General features: G+C 41.7%; 1 protein-coding gene across 1 annotated transcript; it reads right to left on the bottom strand.

Annotated features, from left to right (window-relative positions):
* Positions 1–461: 461 nt before the first annotated feature.
* LOC141006124 (uncharacterized) lies at positions 462–13,668 on the bottom strand. The gene is made up of 5 exons (XM_073478246.1): positions 13,653–13,668; positions 13,011–13,186; positions 12,033–12,064; positions 4,863–6,395; positions 462–3,347 (listed from the first exon to the last, which is right to left on the bottom strand). Exons 2-5 carry the CDS (start codon positions 13,089–13,091, stop codon positions 1,724–1,726), a joined length of 3,270 nt encoding a protein of 1,089 aa, XP_073334347.1. The 5' UTR covers positions 13,092–13,186; positions 13,653–13,668; the 3' UTR covers positions 462–1,723.
* Between the last annotated feature and the right edge of the window lie 8,425 nt (positions 13,669–22,093).

Genomic DNA, 22,093 nt, shown 5'->3' on the forward strand with positions numbered 1-22,093 from the left:
CAGGTCTCTGATACGTGACTGTTGGGTTAGTTTTTTATTATTCAGCAATTTATTCTGTCCAGTTATTTTGTTTACTAACATTAAAATGAAAAGCATCATAACTAATTTAATCATAATTTATGATTTATTTATATGACACCAGGTGAACCTGTGAGGTCTCTGCTGTGTTGCCGGGTTTGTGTGTTTTTCAGTAAAAAGTGTGCTAGTTTAAGTTCAGTAGAGTCTGGTCAGTCCACACAGCAGAGTCCCTTCAGTAATGCAGTGTTGGCTCCCTCTGGTGGTCACTACAGAAAGCATCTCTAATGAAACCTCAGTTATAACGCTGCTGTGTGAATCTGTGTCAGACTCAAAGTGTTTCAGTAACAAAGACAAACAGACGTTTACTGAAGAAAGTTCAGCAGAAGATTCACCAGAGTCAAAAAGCTGCTGATGATCCAGTGAAGACACTCTGAACAAACTGATTTCATCAAGCACAGATTTTATTAATGATTCACTGAACACTGCGTCAGTCAGGACATGACTTCATGTGGAATAACACAATATATTATAATCACTCAAAATATGGATCAACATGTTTCCACGTGGACTGTGTCATCTGACAGATTTTACAAGCATGAAGACACATGAAGGAGCCAGAGAACCAATCAAATCAAAGTACAGTAGATCACATGACTCTTCAAAAACACTCAGGACTCAGAGTCCTCTGTACAGTGATGAACATCACAACATCATGTTTAACTGCTTTATATGAGCATAAGTATGTCAGTGATGTGTTACTGAGACTTGTGTCAACATCAGAGTCACATCAGAATAAATCACATAAAAACACATTAGATAAACCTTCAAAACATTCAGTTCACATAAAGAAACTAAAGACAATGTTGTGAAAAAGAAATAATCAGTTCTTATAGTACAGATAGATCAATATTCAGATTCTCAGTTCATCTTTATCATCTTATTACAAGCCAGAGCCTCCATCAGCATCACAGAGATATGAGTGAGGAGAGGCCGTCTCTCCTCAGTTCTTACAGCACTTTGAGATAACACACATTAACTGCAGCCAACAACAGGATGCAAATGACTTCACTCAAGCTGTTATTGACCTTTCTCTACTTGGTCGTTACAGGTTCTCGTCTAAAGACACTTTGTTCTTCTCTCATCCAAATGTCACAAAGTGTCAAACATCCACCAGCTGCACCTTGACCTCCTCCACACATACATCCTGCTGTTACTAACACTGTCACAACACACAGGAAGAGGTTTAACCCCTCCAGGCTAAACTCCTTTATAATGAGTTTACTTCTATTTAGTTTCACAACAACTTCAACATTATAATATCATGGTGGATATATAAGACACATCTATTCATACCAGCAAGAGCATAAACATGTGAGCAAGAGCCTGATTATATTGGAGAAAAACATGATTATAACAGCAATGTCCAGCACAAATAATGTGTTTTTCTCCAACAGGATGTGACTTTGAGTTAAATGAGCGATATAGAGGAGGGAGCTGTTGTATTCAACATGAAACACCAGGGGGCGTCCTCACTCCATTTAATGCAGAGCTGTTAGCTGTGGTGATCACATTTCAATGTCCTGATGTAGTTATCACATCAACACTTTATAGAAACACACTGAACAACATTTTGTGATGTTTCAACATTTGTATCAACAGTGTGAAGCTGTTTTCTACACTGTCTGCTCTCTGTCATGGTCTTCACTCACCTCATTGCTCCTGTAACTGCTTTAGTAAATGATGTTAGTTTATTAAAGCAGTATCTCAGCGCTGCTCTAAATCTTTTATCCTCCTCCATTCGACGTTTCATCTCTTCCAGTTTCTGGATCTTCTTTGTGTCTCCTTTCTCCATCATCTTCTCAATCAGGAAGTCCAAGTGGACATGAGTGGACAGTGAATCTACTTTCAGGGCGATTTTCTCCAGATTGACAACATGCTGGAAGGACTCCTCCAACAACTGATCTCTCTCTTTCTCAAGTTCTTCCATTTCCTTCCCAAGAATTTCCAAAAGGCTCAACTTGTTCTCATGTTCCTCCTTGTTCTTTTCATACTTCTCTTTCACATCTTTTAGGGTCTTTTCAACTTTTCTTGTCTTGGTCACATAGATCTTGTCTCCTTTCACATGAACTGACACACGACACTTCCCAGTACATGAAGTGCAGCAGCCATCTTTCATGACCTCACAGTGCTTTGGACTCGGGGCCACTGTGCATCCAGGATAGTGACAGTTCTCCTCACAGACTGTACAGCAGGTAGCTCCGTCATAAAACCACCCGAACCCCCACCTCCCAGCACTGATAGTTTCTTTCTCTTTGTAGACCTCATCAACTTCTACAGTGAACTTTTCATCATTCTTCATCTCTTCTTCATGTTTCTTCAGAGCTTCCTGGGTCTGTTGGATTTCTGTCTGTTTTAGTTCAGTCCAGTGAATCCTCTCTTTCAGGTTTTGGATGCAGGCTGTCAGTCTGACTCGTGAATTCAGAACATCCACAGTTGTCTTCATCTGTTGTGGTCTAGTTTTTTCCAGGAAGTCTGTGAACATCTTCAGACCTTTAGTTGTTTTTGTAAATGCATCTTGAAGGTCTTCTGGGTCCTCTGTCCTGTCTTCTTGCTGGTAGTTATCAAACAGGAAGTGAACAGGCTGATTATTTCCATCTTTGGCACATTTAATGTTTGCAGCCTCGAGAGCTTTCAGAGCCTTTTTATATGTCGTACCACTCGAATGTGTGATGAGGGCAATGATGTTCTTCTCCATGTTTTTTCCAAACAGAGACACCACTGAATCAAAGATGTACATCAGTCGATCACTCACACGATTCTCAGTTGCTTTCAGCACCAGACCCACTGCATTAATCTCATGAACTCCATCTGCTGAGCGGAACCAGTCTAATAATCTTTCACTGATGATGACATCACGTTCAATCCCTCTGGTGTCTCCGTATCCAGGAGTATCGATGATGGTCAGAGAGTAGGGCAGAGTTTTACCTTCAAATCCAAAGATCTGGTACACGATCACATCTGATGTCTGACTCTCTGATTGGTTTCTCTTCTCGTCCTCTACAATCTGAAACCAGACCTCGTCCTCCCACTTCACTCCCATGGCGTAGTTGACCAGAGCGTTGATCAGAGCAGATTTTCCTGATCCTGTTTCTCCCACAAGTAAGATGGTTCTGTTTGACTGGTTCAGATCTCTTTCACCAAGAGTCATTCTTCTTAGAGATCCAATCTTCTCTGTCTTTGGTCTCAGCTGGTAGACAGCAGGAGATCCTGGACGGACAAGAAGACTCTTGGAGATGATGTCCTCGTATTTCATTGAGCCTTTTGTTTTCCTGTAGAAGAAGGAGATCATTGAAACATTTAATTTCATGTACAGACTTCAGCCTCCCCTCCTTCTACGTCTCAACATGTTATTTTATATCCATCCATCCATCCATCCATTATCTTCCGCTTATCCGGGGCCGGGTCGCGGGGGCAGCTGCCTGAGCAGGGATACCCAGACTTCCCTCTCCCCGGACACTTCCTCCAGCTCCTCCGGGAGGATCCCAAGGCGTTCCCAGGTCAGCCGAGTGACATAGTCACTCCAGCGTGTCCTGGGTCTTCCTCGGGGTCTCTTCCTCCCGGTGGGGCATGCCTGGAACACCTCCCGAGGGAGGCGTCCAGGGGGCATCCGATACAGAATTGATTTTATATCAATTGTGAAAAAGCTGAATCAAATGAATCAGAATAAAACTAAATAAAACTTCTATTTACTGATTGGACCAGAACAAAATGTACCAGCTGTGTATTTAAAGTGTTCTGGTGTTGTAATGGACCTCTTCTGATTTTGAGAAGGTATTAAAACCACTCTGAAGTCAAACACATGTAATTCAAAGTGATTTACAGAATGTATTAAACAATAAACAGGGTTTACATCTTTAAACACTTAAATCAAATCAAACATTAGAAACTATTTGAAAATGGCTTCAGGTGAAAGTTGGTTCAAGTTTTAAAGGCAGAACTTTGCTTTAAGTTTCCACATTTAGCTTCATTAACAATAGAAACATGTAATAAATGGTTTTCTAGCATTCTGTGATGTAGCTGTTAGCACAGACGGATCAGTGGACCCGCCCATCTACAATACATGAAGTCTACCACTGTGCATTAACATCTGATGACTTCACTCAAGCTGTTATTGACCTTTCTCTACTTGGTCGTTACAGGTTCTCGTCTAAAGACACTTTGTTCTTCTCTCATCCAAATGTCACAAAGTGTCAAACATCCACCAGCTGCACCTTGACCTCCTCCACACATACATCCTGCTGTTATTAACAGTCACAACACACAGGAAGAGGTTTAACCCCTCCAGGCTGAACTCCTTTATAATGACTTTACTTCTATTTAGTTTCACAACAACTTCAACATTATAATATCATGGTGGATATATAAGACACATCTATTCATACCAGCAAGAGCATAAACATGTGAGCAAGAGAGATTATATTGGAGAAAAACATGATTATAACAGCAATGTCCAGCACAAATAATGTATTTTTCTCCAACAGGATGTGACTTTGTGTTAAATGAGTGATATAGAGGAGGGAGCTGTTGTATTCAACATGAAACACCAGGGGGCGTCCTCACTCCATTTAATGCAGAGCTGTTAGCTGTGGTGATCACATTTCAATGTTGTGATGTAGTTATCACATCAACACTTTATAGAAACACACTCAACAACATTTTGTGATGTTTCAACATTTGTATCAACAGTGTGAAGCTGTTTTCTACACTGTCTGCTCTCTGTCATGGTCTTCGCTCACTTCTTTGTTGCTCCTTTACCAGCTGATGTTAGTTTATTAAAGCCTTACCTCAGTGCTGCTCTAAATCCTGTATCCTCCTTCACTCGACTCTTCATCTCCTTCAGTTTCTGGACCTTCTCTGTGTCTCCTTTCTCCTTCATCTTCTCAATCAGGAAGTCCAAGTGGACCAGAGTGGACAGTGAATCAACTTTCAGGGCGATCTTCTCCAGATTGACAACATGCTGGAAGGACTCCTCCAACATCTGATCTCTCTCTTTCTCAAGTTTTTCCATTTTCTTCCCAAGAATTTCCAAAAGGCTCAACTTGTTCTCATGTTCCTCCTTGTTCTCTTCATACTTCTCTTTCACATCTTGCAGGGTCATTTTAACTCCTGTTGTCTTGTTCACACAGATCTTGTTTCCTTTCACATGAGCTGACACAAGACACTTCTTGGGACATACAGTGCAGCAACCATCTTTCATGACCTCACACTTATTAAGACTCTTACATTTGCATGGATAGTGACAGTTCTTCTCACAGACTGTACAGCGAACAGCGCTGTCTTTGGTAATTTCAAGTTCTTTGCAGATCACAGGAACTACTACAGTGAAATTCTCATCAGTCTTCATCTCTTGTTCATGTTTCATCAGAGCTTCCTGGGTCTGTTGGATTTCTGTCTGTTTTAGTTCAGTCAATTCAATCCTCTCTTTCTGGTTTTGGATGCAGGCTGTCAGTCTGATTCGCTCTTTCAGATCATCAACAGTTGTCTTCATCTGTTGTGGTCTAGTTTTTGTCAGAAAGTCTGTGAACTGACTGATTCCATCTGTTGTCACATCCCATGCACTTTTTAAAGCAACCTTAGTTTTCTTTGTTTTTTCTCTGCTCTGGCGGTTATTGAACATGAAATGAAGAAGCTCACCGTCCTCGTCTTTGGCACATTTAATGTTTGCATCTTCTAGAGCCTTCAGAGCATTTTCAGGTGTCAGACCATCAGAGTGTGTGATGAGGGCAACGATGTTCTCCTCCAAGTTTTTACCAAACAGAGACACCACTGAATCAAAGATGTACATCAGTCGATCACTCAGTCGATTCTCAGTTGCTTTCAGCACCAGACCCACTGCATTAATCTCATGAACTCCATCATCTGAGCGGAACCAGTCTAATAATCTTTGACTGACTGCAGCATCTAGTTCAATCCCTCTGGTGTCTCCGTATCCAGGAGTCTCGATGATGGTCAGAGAGTAGGGCAGAGTTTTACCTTCAAATCCAAAGATCTGGTACACGATCACATCTGATGTCTGACAGATAGATAGATTTCTCTTGTCCTCCTCTACAATCTGAAACCAGACCTCGTCCTCCCACTTCACTCCCATGGTGTAGTTGACCAGAGCGTTGACCAGAGCAGATTTTCCTGCTCCTGTTTCTCCCACAAGTAAGATGGTTCTGTTTGACTGGTCCAGATCTTTTTCACCAAGAGTCATTCTTCTTAGAGATCCAATCTTCTCTGTCTTTGGTCTCAGCTGGTAGACAGCAGGAGATCCTGATTGGACAAGAAGACTCTTGGAGATGATGTCCTCGTATTTCATTGAGCCATTTGTTTTCCTGTAGAAGAAGGAGATCATTGAAACATTTAATTTCATGTACAGACTTCAGCCTCCCCTCCTTCTACGTCTCAACATGTTATTTTATATTAATTGTGAAAAAGCTAAATCAAATGAATCAGAATAAAACTAAATAAAACTTCTATTTACTGATTGGACCAGAACAAAATGTACCAGCTGTGTATTTAAACAGCTGCTGTTAGCACAGACGGATCAGTGGACCCACCCATCTACAATACATATTGACAGATCTGGATCGTCATACCCTGGGCTCCCATGGATCATTGCCGTCTTCTGTTTTACAACCTCTTTATATCTGTACATTTGTAAAATCTAAATCTTCATACATTCTGGTGTTTTTAGCTAATTATCTTGTGTGTCGTCCTCCAGGTCACCACGGTGGAGAGGAGGTCGTGTGACTCGGGCTCCACCTGGCGATGCCTCCACCTGCTCAGTCGTCCTCTTGGATCCACACTCTTTACATAGATTTTATATAATTTACTTGAATCTGAATTCTGTCAATGAAATCTGTGAATGTGATTGTGTTGTTCTGTTCTGTACATGTCACATCTATTGCACCCTGGGAGAGAGATCCTCCTCTGTGGCTCCTCCTGAGGTTTTTCCTGTTAAAAGGGTTTTTCCTCACCTGAATCGAGGGTCTAAGGACAAAGGATGTTGATCAATGTACAGACTGTAAAGTCCACTGAGGTGATGTGATTGTGACTTTGGGCTGTATAAATAAAACTGATTTGATTTGATGACAGACAGACTAAAGCGTTCAAAATGTGCATCTACCGAGGTCCAGCTGTGGTTCCAGTCAGTCTGAGTTGTTTTTACTGGATCTTTTAACTGGATAAAGGATTAGACACTGGACTTGGATCTTAGCCGGACTATAACTGTGGAGACTGCACCTTGCTTGTGTAGCAGTATGAAGTTGTGTGGTGGATTTTAGCTGGGTGGCTCTTCCCAGCCGATGGCAGTGAGAGAGCACCTTATAAAAGGCAGGCAGAAGGCACCTGGTTGTCCTCTTGCCTGACGGATCCTGGGTCACGTCACTTCCTGACGCCCTCCACTTCCGCATTCATTTGGTGGCAGAGGCTCGCGTGGGTGTTGCCGCATCTTAATGTGTGTGTGTGTGTGTGTGTGTGTGCGTGTGTGTGTTAGTTATTTTATTTTCTGTATGATTAGTTGCTCTTTATGGCATTTTCTGTTTCTTTTGTAATCATTGCTTTCACTGCAACCTGTAATTGTGACTCTTATGTTGGCTTTACGGTTATTTTGGTTGCAGGTAAATTTCATTGGTGCTAATATAGATTATGTTAATTCTATTTGATTTGCTATTGTGTTATTAGAGATCTTGTATAGTTAATTTCTTGATTTCTTATGTGCGTTTGGTGATGAGTTGTATCTAATTTCTTTTGTTTCTCACTTGCTGTCCCCCCCCCCCCCTTCAGGTGCTGAGTCTAGGGTGGCGGATTGGTGTCCTGGTGGCGGTGTCCCTCCTTGTGTTAGCACTTTTTTTGGGTTGATTTTGTTTCACTTTCATTTACTTCACGTGTGGTGTTCCTGGGATCCCCCTTTGTTTTGGACCCATCTGCCCAGTAAGTCTCAGCCCTGATGGGCTCCCCTTTTTGCCCCAGTGAGTGACTTTTTAACATTTGAGTTTTAAAAATGTTGAATAACAATTAATAAATATTTGTTTTGTAATCAGAAATGCTGTCTGTCTCAATTGTAAAACGGACCTGAGTGCCTTCTTTGGTTTAAAAATAGTCCTTTAAAAAAGGGGTCCCTGGGTGAAACCCCCAGGGTGGCGTTGTTTGGCGTGAAAATTCATTCTTAATCAAAGTGCTGCCCAAAGCACAACCCTCTCACTCGCCACAATCGGCTTACTCTTGTTTAGTAAGGTCTGTTTTTAGCCAGTTGCTAACAGGCCCTTTAGACACTTTGATCGAGGCTGTTTGTCATTTCTGCCAGTCGGCTTACTTACAGTCACAGAAGCACATTAGATGGTTGAAACAGGATCTAAGAAGCACGGACAACTTAATTATGGGCTTTTTGTCTGTAGCCACTGCTCAATCCATCCTCTCCATATTAAACACTGTGCTTGGTGAAGCCATTCTTCCCAGATCAGCTACGACTGGAGGTCAACAACCTTTTCAACTGATGCCATGGCCCTGAATGATGACATCCCGTCCTTGGGGCCGGATGGGGGAGGCATCTCCTGAGAAACGTGCATTTTTCAGAGATTCTGCTTTTCGTTCAGATTATTTGGCCTGTTTATTTTACTTTTAATCTCAATTATGACTTTTTACTGTTTTTATTGTGTGAAGCTGGGATTGGCTCCAGATTGGCCGAACAGTTGAATTGATTTTTTTGTATTTGGAAACCTGAGCCTCTAATTCCTGCTTCCTTTTCTCTCTGAGCTTTTCCTCCTTTACTTTCTGACATTTTCATCTGATCTCACTGTTGCTGATGCACGTCTCTAGGTTGTTAGAGCAACAGGGGGCAAGCATGGCCATTGGTCAAACAAATTTCCCAGCAAGCCTTTCTTTGTAACTTTTGGGAAGAAAACAATAACAATAGCCTAAGCCTATACATCATTTTTGTTTATTTGTAATAAAACTGTTTTCATACATTCCCATAGCTGCTAGCTTGACAATAATGCCAGAGATTGATTCAAATGGGACATTTTAACCCGGCTAGTTGATGATAATGATCAGTAGAAAGGGGGAAAGTCAGGCTGGTGGGAGTGAAAGTGTCCGACTGGCCCAACAATGCAGATAGCCAGCACACTGTATTGTGTATTTGCATTACTGAATACTTTATCTGCAACATAATTGGCGTCACAACAAGATTATGAGTTTAAAGATAAAAGAGCAAAAGTTGCTCTTTCTATGAGTAAAAAAAAAAAAAGAAAAGAGTAAGGTTACTCTTTGTATGAGTTTAAAGACATATGAGTCTATGAGAAGCCCTAACCCGGGGGTAAAGAGTAGGTCTTGAGATAAGACCAGACTGCAATCCAAAAATGTGACTTTGAGTGTCAGAAGTGGAGCCAGAGCATTAAAAAATAGCCTGTAATAACCCCAAACCAACAAATAAGAACACTATAATTAGCAATAATAAACTATAAATTAGAAAAGCGATAAATACATATAATTAGTTCAAATTATCACTTTAAATTCCAATTAAAGGCTGACGTCACAGTGTTCCTTCTGGTGATATGATCAACGAATTATTAATGTGTTACATATTGCCATGCCAAGTACTATAATATGATTGCATTGTGACTGTTTTATAATGTTTTGTGCTGTTTAAGTCATTGTCGATAAAACTGCTGCCATTTTGCTAAAAAGTTCAAGTTTTTGTTGATGATGTTGCTAGTGCTGTGGTAAAGAGTTGAGCTTGTGATGATAATATCGCTGTCACTTTGTCAAAAAAAGTAATTTGGTCTGCATAGTGTATTGTTGGAGGATATCACTAATTCCATCTAAATTGCTGTGTTGAGAGGAGATGGGGTCGAGCTGCTGGTCAGAAGATACTCAAAGAGCTGCTCAGAGAAGGACGCGACGTGTCTTGTTACACAGAACTTCCTGCCTGCACATAGAAGCACAGAGTCAGGCAGACTTCTTTCTCATCCTCCCATCTAATTTTTTATCATTATATTTATCACTGTTTTGCAACTATAAGCATTTGTATATATTATCAGTTGTGTAGCTAAAAAGGATTGCTGTGGTGATTTTGATTAACATTGCCTCTACTTTAGTATTGTATTGAGAGAATTTGCATACTGTATGAGCGACTGTCAGTGTTGCTGGGATGCTAAGTTCAAAACTGGGATATAAAGAAGTGAATTATCTCAACATAATTACAAATATTGGCACTCGGCCCAGGGTGTCCGATCTCCCCCCACCCTTGTCCAGTGGACTACCAGGGCTACGAAAATCTCTGTCAGCATAACTGACATGTTATTTATTCCTGACTGTATGTTCAGTGGCTGTCTGATATTGATGGGCTGTGCTTGTGTTTTTCTCACGGTTGGTTTGATTAGAAGAAGAGTTCCTCCATCGTCGACCACAGCAGTGGCCTACCATGCCTGCAGCTGACCCACAACCTGAGGAATTGAGCTCATGAAGTCTTCCTTTATTGGGAACAACTCCTTCGACCACAGCTCACTGATGTTACCAAGTTCTTGTACCCTTATATAAGCTACAGAGCAGTCCCTACATGGGGTGGCCGACCCTGGCACCCAAACTTCCTGTGAAAGTGCCATTACATCAGTGCAGAGAAGCTCCTTTTGATGCAGATGTAGCCAAGTCAAATTTTCTTATTATGTTTTGTTATTTTATTTTCCCTAAAATCTTTCTTTTGTGTTGTGAACTTCCCCAAAATGATTTTTTCCTCCTGTAAAAGAAGAAAAAGAAAGGTTCCTACGGTGATTTTCAATCGTATGCCCTTTGTTCCCCTGGGGTGTTGTTTTGGCGTTGCACCACCTAGCGTCATAGAGCTGTGTGTGCTTGGAGCTGGTGAGTAACTTTATGAGGCGCTCTCTCCATTGTCTTATTTATTATATCTTTTTCCCATTCAAAACCACAATATGTTGATATCTGCTGTAATGTAACATGCTAATGAAACTTTTGGTCAAGCCTCCATTGATTAACAACTTGTAAATTGAATCTCAAACTGAGTTATTCATGCAGAGTTAGTTAACTTAGCCTTTTTTCCTCTGTTTCTCTCTTTTTCATGCTAATGTCATGAGGTTGTGCTCTGCATGCTATGGCTGTGTAATAACTATATTATTTAATATGTTATGTGATGTTTTATTGTGGTTATGTGAATTTGAATTTACATTTTTCCTTGTAGAGTGGTGGAGAGTTGCAGTGTGGCTCGGTGTGTGTGACGCCTGTTTTTTTCTTTATTCTGAAGGTATGCTAGTTGTCTAATTCAGTTCATTTTTTGATATTTTTGCACTATAAAAAATGAACTAATGTGGGTGAATTCATTTAATTCTTTTAGACTGTGGAAGACGTGTGGGAAAGATTTAATGCATTTCCATTGCACTTTGAATCCTGGTTTTACGAATGTTGGGTTTTGTTTTACATGGTGCACTGTATCTCCACATTCATTTTAATACAGTATGAGCTATGCTGTATATTTTGTGTAATATACAAAGTGATAGAGCTGTGTGTGCTCGGAGCCGAGTGGTGGGGAGTTGCAGTGTGGCTCGGTGTGTGTGACGCCTGTTTTTTATTCTTTATTCTGAAGATTAAACTCCCATAGATGCTCAACCCCAGTGTGCGGCTCACTTCCTAACTACATAACACAACGCAGAAAAACAGCTGCTACACATGTGTGTCTGTTTCTCTGCAGTCATCATGTTGACATCAGTGTAGTTGTGTTCAACCTTTCTTCCACTTCTTCAACATTTACAAACTTTATTTAACTACAAGAAAACAACAGAACAGAATAATTACTGTTCAGGCTGAAAACTCTGAGACCTCCATCAACATGTGCTGCTGTTAAAGTGATGCACATGTCACTGTGTTGTGCTCTGTATAGACTGCTGTGTGTATATGTGTCTGCAGCTGCACTTTACTGCAGCTGTTTGAATCTAGTTTTAAAGGTTAGTTGTGTCACTCACCCTGTTGCCATGGTGACGTCTGGTGTTGGTGTCTGAAGAAACAAAATCAAACCATAACTACATTTAATTCATCTGTAATGAAGAAAACTAACACAATGACACGATTCAACAAAATAACAATCAGATCCACAACAGTGTTTAAAAAGCTCTTTCCTGACACCAGACTGAACCATCACCCTGCTTCATTATGTAAATGAGCTGGCAGATGATATTTTACTTTATTTATGACAAACTGAGACTTTCTTGACTTGAAAAATATCTTTTAAAGGAACAAACAGGATCAATAAATAATGTGTCTCTCTTCATTCACTACCACACAAAGTCTTTGTGAAATCAGCTCCCATGAGGGAAACTGAAGGGCCGTGACTTCAGCTCTCTACAGTCAGTTCACCATTTTGTGTTCTGATCCAGATCAGAGTAGCTGCGACACTGAGGCTGTCGCTGGTGCTGCTGTTTTATTTGTCCTCATAGTCCTGGACTACTGTGCTGTGATTGGCTTTGACTGGCAGCACCCTCATTTACATAATGAAGCAGAAATACATAAAGAAAAGTAAAAAGGAAATCCAGAAATCAAGTTCATGGAAAACAAATAAATGCATTCAAAATTAAATAAATAATAAATAAAATAGAAATTAAATGTGAAAGTATAAAAAAGAGGAAATTCTTAGTGCTGTACCGTGACAGAACCTTCATCACCATATAAACAGAGAAGTTAATACAAAGGTGAATAAATACAGAAGCAAATTAAAACTTAAGGATGAATTTCTGTCACATTTTGTAAATTAGTTAATGCCTGCATTTAGTCTCAATATTAATTTAGCATTTTAATGATGTTTTTATTTATTTATTGAGGCATCTATTTATGTATTTGGGATATTAACAGTTTTATGGACAACAAACACACAGAATGTATCAATCAGGAGGTTCAGTTCAGATCCATTAAAACTAAACTGGTTTTGACTGAAGTTGGTTTCTTACCTCTGTTGTAGATTCAGGAGGTGGATCAGTAAATAAAGGTGGATGTTCCTTGCTGTTCCTTTTTGGTTCCGTTGATTCCATTTTCAGGAAGGTTTCCTCAAACTAAATGTTTGTTCTGTTTTTCTGTGCAGAGTCTGAGGAACAAGCTGTACAGTCTATAGTCCATCAGGGAGTTTCTGTGGAGACATTTACAATTTATTTTTGATTATTGTTGATCTGCTGTGGTCGACTGTCTTTCTCAGCCCTTCATGCGTTGTGTACATGAGGGCATGTTTTGGCGGTTTCCTCTCAGCGAGCACTTCTCATGGGACTGAAAAGGCGCCATCTTTGCATCTGGTATCTAGTTCTGCTATAAAACTACATGTGAGAGCCGAGGTCTTCTTCATGTGTGAAGAACTTTAAATCCAAAAGAGAGAGAATCTAAATTTGTCTCCTCTTCACATAAAAACATTCACTCAACAGACTTTTTCTTCACTTTTAAAACTTTTCTGCCATCAGTGGTTATTTGTTCATATGTTAATATAAGTTATGTCGAGTGACTCTGTTTCATTTGAAGCGTTTGAGTTGTCTAAAATCCTGCACATTTACAAGTATTTAATTGTTTCTACCTAAACTTGTTTAACCTTATTAAATTGTTCTTACCTGCTGTAGGCTTCACAAAGCTGTCTGATGGAAAAGGAAGCTGAGGAAGCAGCGAGAGCAGACAGCAGTCTTTATACCAGCATGAAGGGCGGGTGCTCTGTGGTCACGTGATTTCACAGAAACAGCCTCAGATACAAGAAACTTCCTGTGCAGAGACTGTAGTGAGTTATGTTTCTCCGTGCTGTGTGACTACATGAACGTCACCTTTTCTTTAACATGATTATATTACAACCTGTAATTCCAGCTCAAGTGATTCACGATGCAGCTCAGTGTATGAAAACCTCAATTTTCTATGTTACTGCACCCGACTGCTTTTTCATCATTTAATAAAAGCAGTAGATAAATCTAATCTCCCTTTTTATTTAGAAAGTCCTTTTAAAAAGACTTCAACAGTTGTTAACATAAGAATGTTTGATACCAGTATCTGTGTGACCTCCTCAGTGCATAAACGTTACAGGAACAAACAGACATGGTTTCCACACAGCTGCTCTCAGACAGGGCACTCCCTCAATGTGGCAAACACCACAGACATGCCTCTGCTGCACACACCTCTCAGAGCTGCACGGCAAAGTTGCAATTTCTGATTATGTCACTAATTAATCCCATAGAGGACATTAGTCAGCAGCCACTGCTTCTCAGTGGACATCAGAAGCAGAAGATGGAACGCATAATACGTGTTGGAAACTGATTAGAGACAGAAAACATGTTGTTAGGTTTTTAAAGGTTGCTGAGAGTTGAGGTCTTTCTGCATCTTTGTGGTTTTCAGGCCAGGTTACAAGTCAGTTCAGTGTCACGGGTCCTGATGAGGTCCTATTGAGTTGCAGTGAGTCTCATGTCTGTAAGTCAGAAACATGTTATATATGAGTGGATCCAAGTGGACTTTCTATCAGCTCTGACCATCCATCCATTTTCTACATCTGTCAACATGAAGGAGGGGAAAGCCCACCCAAACCCAACATACAACACATTTCAAAAGTCAGACTCAGTTCAGAGTGGGACCTGACCAGAACAACATGAGGACAATTACACCAGATCCAGAATGTGGTCACCTCCAACAGACTGAGACTCAGGAGGTTGAGTAGGTCGTCTGGTAATCAGAGGGTCGCTGGTTCGATACCTGGATCTTGAGTTGCGTTAACATTGTGGGTATCAGAAGTCACTTCAGAGAAGATAATCACAAACCAGGGACGTCATAATTTTAGGAAACCCTTCTAAATGTGTTGTAGTTTGAGACAAGCAGGAAAAATAACAGCTGAAGAGGAAGCAGGAAGCTAGAAAAGACCTGCAGACATTACTCAGGGCTGAAAGGCCCACGACTCCTCTGCTTTTTTATGCAGCTGTATTTATTTGCACATGGGGGAGAGTGGTTGTGTGAATGAGGCTTTCATGTCGGCAATGACACCACAGAATATCTCCACAGGGATTTTTCCTTCCAACAGAGATATATTCTCTGATGCAGGGTTTGAACCATCCACGGTGTCAAACAGGCCAAACCCTGAGCTGCAGTCCACTTCTGAAGATGATGCACCTGTGGTTTCAACCTCCAGCTCTACTGAGTTGCCTTCCCATGCTTGTTCTTCAACAAGTGGGACAGATTCGCTCCTCGGCCCCCCTTGATATGTGTCTCCTACAGAAATTCTACCCAATGGAAATGTTGCAAAAGAGAAAAAAAAAAAGAGAAGGGGAAAGAAGTGACCAACGTTAAAGAACAAGGAAACCCGGAGAGGAAACAAGCCAAGAAGAAAATCTGGGTGTACAGCAGCAGTGAACCAGACACCTCAGATCTGTCAGTTGGTGACTTTGTCATCGTAAATTCTGCGACCAAATGCAAAAGCTACAATTACATTGGCTTGGTTGGGGGCGATGATGTGAATGCAAGATGTCTCAGAAGAATCCGAGGGAGCAATGGCAAAGAGAGACCCACCTTTGCATTCGAGGAGAGCGATGTGGGATATTTCCCACTGCATGATGTGCTGAAGAAGCTTCCCTGAAGCTCAAAAGGTTGGAGGAACTGCAAAGGTGGAGCAACACCTCATATTTCCCTGCAACCTAAGAGGTGGAACGTCAAATAGTTGTTTTCATTGTGCAGTGGTCTTGAAGCTCAAACTGTTCTCACAAGTTCACAACTGTGACACTGTTTAATAAAATTACAACTGAAACTATAGGAGGGAGTCATTCTGCCAAATACCATTAATCTAAAAAAAAATTATTATTGGGATATGCGACTGGATGGTGTCATCATCATCATCATTTTGTTTTTTGCTCCTCAAAATTATGCTGGTGGTTCATCTAATTTGGATAAGACTTAAAGGGGAAAATATTATGCAAAACTCACTTTTTCCTTGCTTTAGTATGTATATTTGCGTATCCGGAGTGCCTCCCCACCCCTTAAGCATGATTTTTCGACAACTAAGTCAATATTTCGTAAACTACTGGAGTCAGGGATTGGGTCTCTAAACGAGCCGTTTGGATTTCGACCGGATTGTGACGTCACAATCCGGTCTTTTGCATACTCCAGTCCTGGCGCTGGCTATCTCCTCCCACACGTCGCCAGCTACCTGGACGAGGATCCACCATTTTTCTCGTTCTCGCTTAACTTGTACGCAACAGCCTGACCGCTACCATGTACAACCCGAAAGCCGAGCACTGCTGCTCTGTCGTCGGATGCACGGATCCTCCTGTTTCGCTACATGGCCTCCCTACCAAAGAGGATATCAGAGCGAAGTGGCTACATTTTATTTATCAGGGAAACGTCCCAGCTTCAGTGAGCAAAACGTTACGGTCTGTGCCAGTCACTTCACGCCGGACTGCTTCAGCAACCAGGTCAGGACTGGACGCTGGACTGGCAACAAGATTGTCCCTTAAAAGATGGATCCACACCCACTGTCAATGATGGAACTGTAAGTATTTAAAAAACAGTGTAGTTTGTGTTACTTTGGCCGTTTAGCACATGAGCTAACGCTAATGCTAATGCTAATGCTAACGGTCGATGTAAATATGAGGCTAACGTGAAGTTATCAACGTTGGGCTTACTGGCCGTAGGATTCACGATTTGTCATATCAGCACTCTTTTAAAACATGACAGTGAATTGAGAAAATGAATTAGGATATTGAGATTTTATCGCTTCTAAAAGCATGTTACTGTCATTCCATTTAGACATCAAGGAACCATGTCAACAAGCAGAAATGAGCATAATATGTCACCTTTAAGTAAAAGCTTCTTCTTTACTGTCAGTATCAGTGTTTATAATGTTAATATGTAGAACAGGCCCGCCATGCAGCTAAACTTAAACACAGTTCATCCGGTTGGAAACAACTTAGTTATTTTTATTTCTTTTCTTGTTTTATATGCAGTACTTTAAATATTTATCATGCTTTTTCTCTCAAGTTTCCTCTTTGGGAGCTCAGTTAAGGCTTATCTTCTGACAAACACATTAAACTCAGTCAACTCCCTTCCTTCCTTCCTTCACTTTTGGTTTTACTGATGGTTTGAAGTCACACCATTTCTTTGAAATCACATGACAACAAAATCTTCACAATCCAAAGCAGCTTTCAAATCAATCAATCATGGCACTTTTCATACATAGAGTAGCACAAAGTGCCTCACAGAGGATAAAACAACAAAGAATAACCATAAAAACCCAAACCTCCCACCCCCATAAATAAACACACAGAGATACACAAATACACACAGAGACACACACACACACACACACATACCCACACGCTCACACTCACACACCTACACAAGCTGAGCTGTCACTGAGGAGACATGGCAGGGCACCGAGATCTGAGGTGAGGAAGAAGCTACCTTTGGGGGCGGCGCACACCGAGAGAAATCATGGTCCATGACCGCAGGGGGCGCCGCCACAGGGATTGCCCCAGCCCAGGCAGACAGGAGGCTCCACACCAAGGTGCAGAACCCTCTAGCCACCCGGGCCAGACCCGTCCACGGGACAGCACCCCCATCGGTAGACCAGAAACAACTCCCGGTGTGGTAGGCCCCCATTAGGGAAACACTGGGAAACCGAGGGACTAAAACAGTAAAATAAAAGATAAAAGTATAAAGCTAAAGACTGAGGGAATAGAAACAACTAAAACATTTAAATTAAACAATAAAACATTATGATAGGGTAAAAGGTAAAAAGGCTAAAGCTGATGGATTTAAGAAAAGTAAAAGCTAAATTAAATAATATAAAATAGAATAATAAAAAATGTAAGAATAGTGGTATGAGCATAAAACCTCTGTTTTGTCCTGGTTGAGCTGCAGGAAGTTTGCTGCCATCCATGACTTAATGTCTAAAATCCAGTTAAAAAGGGCGTCGATTGGCCCTGTGTCATCAGGAGACACAGCGATGTACAGTTGCGTATCGTCAGCGTGTGGTTCATCCTAAAACCAGACTGATGGCTCTCTAAAATATGTTTTGAGTTTAAGAGATCATTCACTTGATTAAAAACAAGTTTTTCTAAAATTTTACTTAAAAATGGTAAGTTGGATACAGGCCAATAATTATTTAAAACGTTGGGGTCTAAATCGCTCTTCTTCAGAAGGGGCTTTACCACCGCCGTTTTAAAGGAGGTGGGGAAGACACCCGTCTGCAGAGAGCAGTTCACCATATATAACAGTTGTTCTTCAAAGAATCTATAGAGTGTTTTAAAAAACGGTGTGGGAATTGGCTCTAAAAGGCAGGTTGTGGGCTTTATTTGGGAGAAAACTCTACCAAGTGTCCTCGCATCAACCAGGGCAAAACTTTCCACAGGTGAAATCAATGATCCAGGTGTGTCGACACTTAAAAACTGTTGGGATAAAAGACTGGATCTGATGTCATTGATTTTTCTTCTGAAGTGGTCTGCAAAGTCCTCGCAAAGGGTGTTGTCTGGTGTCTTGGAGGATCTTTTAAAATTTTTGTTTGTTAAAAGATCGATTGTGGAGAATAAGAATTTGGGGTTATTTTTATGATCATGGATTAGTTGTTGGAAGTGGGAGATTCTTGCCTGTTTGACTGTGTAAGTTTTGAGGTATTCACATAATATTTCATAATGAATTGTTAACTTTGATTTCCTCCATCTCCTTTCAGCACTCCTGCATTCCCTTTTGAGTTTTTTAATTTCCTCAGTTCTCCACGGGGGTGTAGGTCTTGTTTTAATTGTTTTAATTAAAAGTGGAGCCACTGAGTCCAGTGTTGACTTTATTTTATTATTAAAGCTGTCAGTGATAAAATCACAGGGTGCTGGTAAAATTTCGACAGGAGTGCTCTGTAAAATCTGCATAAAATTTGCAGCCACTTCAGAAGTTATGTAGCGTTTCCTCACTCTTCTCACAGGGGCCTCCCGCTGATTAAAACTGGTGATTGTAAAAAAAACACACAGAAGTGGTCAAATACAGCCAAGTCCACAACAGAGGGTGCACCAATCGACAGGCCATAAGATATAACCAGGTCCAAGGTGCGCCCCCTGCTGTGGGTCGGCTGCATGACATGTTGCTTAAAATCAAGGCAGTGTAAAAGCTTTAAAAATTCTCTGGACATTGAATCTGAAGAGATGTCCACATGTAGATTAAAATCACCGGTTATTACAATTCTGTTAAAAGTGGTATGAATAATTGATAAAAGTTCTGAAAACTCCCTAATAAAAGAAGTGGAGTACTGGGGTGGTCGGTAGACTGTCATACAGAGGTGGGCTGCTAAAAACGAAGGCATGACACTTGAATGATGAGTAGCTGTTAAAAAAGACTTTGTTGGATGCATGGTGTTCTTTGTAATTGAAGCAGTACCGCCCCCTCTTTTGCACCCCCTAGTTGAAAATAAAAAGTTAAAATTTGGTGGGGAAGCCTCAGTGAGAACAACAGGTGCATCAGTGTCAAGCCATGTCTCTGTAAGGAGAATGCTGTCCAGGTTATTATCTAAAATAATGTCCTTTATGATCAAAGATTTGTTTAAAAGAGAGCGCACGTTCAGCACGGCCATTTTAACGTCTGCGCTGAACGTGCGCTCATCACGTTTTTGCAGAGGAATGTTAAAAACAGTGTTTGATCTAAAAACAGTCCTGGGTCTCATTTGTCTGTGTGAAGTTATAGTTTTGATTGCGTGAATATTGTCCTGTGCCACTGGGGCTACTGAGGGGGGGGGGGCCGTGTATGGTGTAGGTAGGGGGGGTGAAGGCGAGTGTGAGCGAGGTGCAGAGGGTCTGTGTGTAGGTGTAGTGAGTCAGGAGGTGGCTGTGGTGCAGGACCGGACAGTCAGGTCAATGTTGACTGATAAAAGCCTCGATCCCTCCTGGTTTGGGTGCAGGCCGTGCTGTTTAAAAAGGTGGGGTCTGTTTAAAAAAGCCATAAAATTGTCCACAAACTTTTTCCCAGGCAGTACTCCTTCAGCCACATGTGCAGCTGGCGAAGGCGGCACCATAACGAGGTGGGGGAAGCGGGCCGGAGATGATTAGCTGCTTCCCCGTGTCCAGCAGGCGTTCCTGTTATCCAGTGGTCGATCCAGAGGCGGAGGAGGGGGAGATGGACGAGCCCCAGCGCCCCTGTTCACCACCGACCAGGGTTCCCTCGGCTTGAGTGGAGTTGAGCTCACCGGAGCCGGAGCCACTACTCCATTCTCCCTGATGGAGCACTGCGACTCCGCGGGGCGAAGGCAGGAGGTGGAGAGTGCCGATGTCTTGGGCTTGGCTCCCTGGCGGTGCCAGTATGACTCGGTGAGTACTGGTGCCGGAGTTCCGGTGGTGATAGAGCCGGTCCACGGCAGAGTGGGGTTGTTCGTGGCCGTCATGCTCCGGTCACCAGCGCCAGATGCCTTTAGATGGGCGATAAGCTTCGCCTGGGTTGTGGAGACGGTGGAGAAATCCATAAGGATCTTGTCCCTCTCCTTGAGGTCAGCCTGCAGGTCAGAGACGCTCTCCCTCAGTTTTGAGAGGGTGGGGAGGCAGGACTCACACACCGCCATCGTACCTGCAGCCTGTGCAGGAGATCTGTCACCCCGGAACACAGTGTCAACACACGGAGGTGAGTTACAATTTTGCTTCAGCTTTGGTGCCGAAATGTCCAGGGGGACCTTCCCCACTCTTCGGCGGATAGTTCACTTTACTAGTGGGTTGTAGATCCCACACAGTTAAAAGGTTTTTTAAAAATTGGCGCCTAGCTAATGTGGTTTGGCGTTGTGTGGTTCGGCATACGACTTCCTGCTTCCTGCTTGTTTCATCAACAAGACCATTTTAAGTGCTTAACCTGAGACAGAACATCATTTAAAAAACATTTAAAGGAAATGCAAGATCATATAAAAAGGTACCACAGTTTTTGCCATATGTGGCTGAAATTTGGCATGAAGGTGAAGTGTTGTGAGGTTGTGTTGGTGTGAATGCATGTGGGTACCTGGTTTGGTTGTAGCTGTTGAGAATTCACTCTTGTTTATTACTGGAAGAAGTTTCTTTACTCTGCACTTCATTCACTAAGTTACTGTTTGAGTTGCTGTGGCATTGTGGGTATCAGGAGGCAGTTCAGAGTAGATCATCACAAACCAGGGATGTCATAAGTCTTCCTCCCAATGATTTAGTTATTTTGGGAAATCCTTCTAAATATGTTGTAGTTTGAGACGAGGAGGGAAAATAACAGCTGAGCAGGAAGCAGGAAGCTGAAGAGTGTCTGAACTGTATCAAAGCAGGAAGCAGTGCTGAATGCAGCCTGTGAGGAGGACCTGCAGACATTACTCAGGGCTGAAAGGCCCACGACTCCTCTGCTTTTTTATGTAGCTGTTTTTATGTAGCGGGCCGAACACAGGAATACATGAAGAAACTCAATTCTTTCATAAACACTGTGATGGTTTAATGGAAAGGCTTTTTGTGCCTGTGTTTGAGTGCAGAGACACACACAGACCCAATGACCTCCGACCTTAAGGAGGAAGGAGTCAAGAAAGACCAGGAACAGACCTGAGAAGACCAACCAGGACTCTGCATCCTCATCCTGATGTCTTCATCCTATTAAGAGTCATAAATACACCACATTCATCACTAAGTGGGTTTCTCTCTCTTTCTTCTCTTCTGCTCACCCTCAGTGACTGAAATGGTCAGAACCATCTACTTGAATGTGTAAATATATATATGTTGTGTTTCAGAACATGAAATCATTTTGATATTATGAAACTCTGACTCTGATTCAACATCTGCTCATTTACAGGATTCCACTCTGCTGTCTGATGAGTTTTAGTAATAACTTTTAGATGTGCTTATATAATCCTAAACTACAGATAACAACATGTTACTTGTTATTTGATTAATTCACCTCATGAGCTCTCAGTGCTTCCATTGTTTCTTATGATATGTTGCATACAGTGCAAGCCAAAGCCTTTTGGGGGCCCTAAGCAGAATTTGATTTGGGGCCCCCCTCCCACCACCACGGAGTCACCTGTGCTTGACAATTATTGACACAAATAATTCGGCACCAGAGG

The sequence above is a fragment of the Pagrus major genome, chromosome 12 (genome assembly GCF_040436345.1).
Source record: "Pagrus major chromosome 12, Pma_NU_1.0".
Taxonomy (NCBI): domain Eukaryota; kingdom Metazoa; phylum Chordata; class Actinopteri; order Spariformes; family Sparidae; genus Pagrus; species Pagrus major.

Coding starts and splice junctions, on each gene's coding strand:
- LOC141006124 (XM_073478246.1), bottom strand. CDS start 13,091: ATGGAATCAACGGAACCAAAAAGGAACAGCAAGGAACATCCACCTTTA. Junction 6,396..12,032: donor GACGTCACCATGGCAACAGG/GTGAGTGACACA, acceptor CTTCTTCTACAG/GAAAACAAATGGCTCAATGA. Junction 3,348..4,862: donor GGATTTAGAGCAGCACTGAG/GTAAGGCTTTAA, acceptor CTTCTTCTACAG/GAAAACAAAAGGCTCAATGA.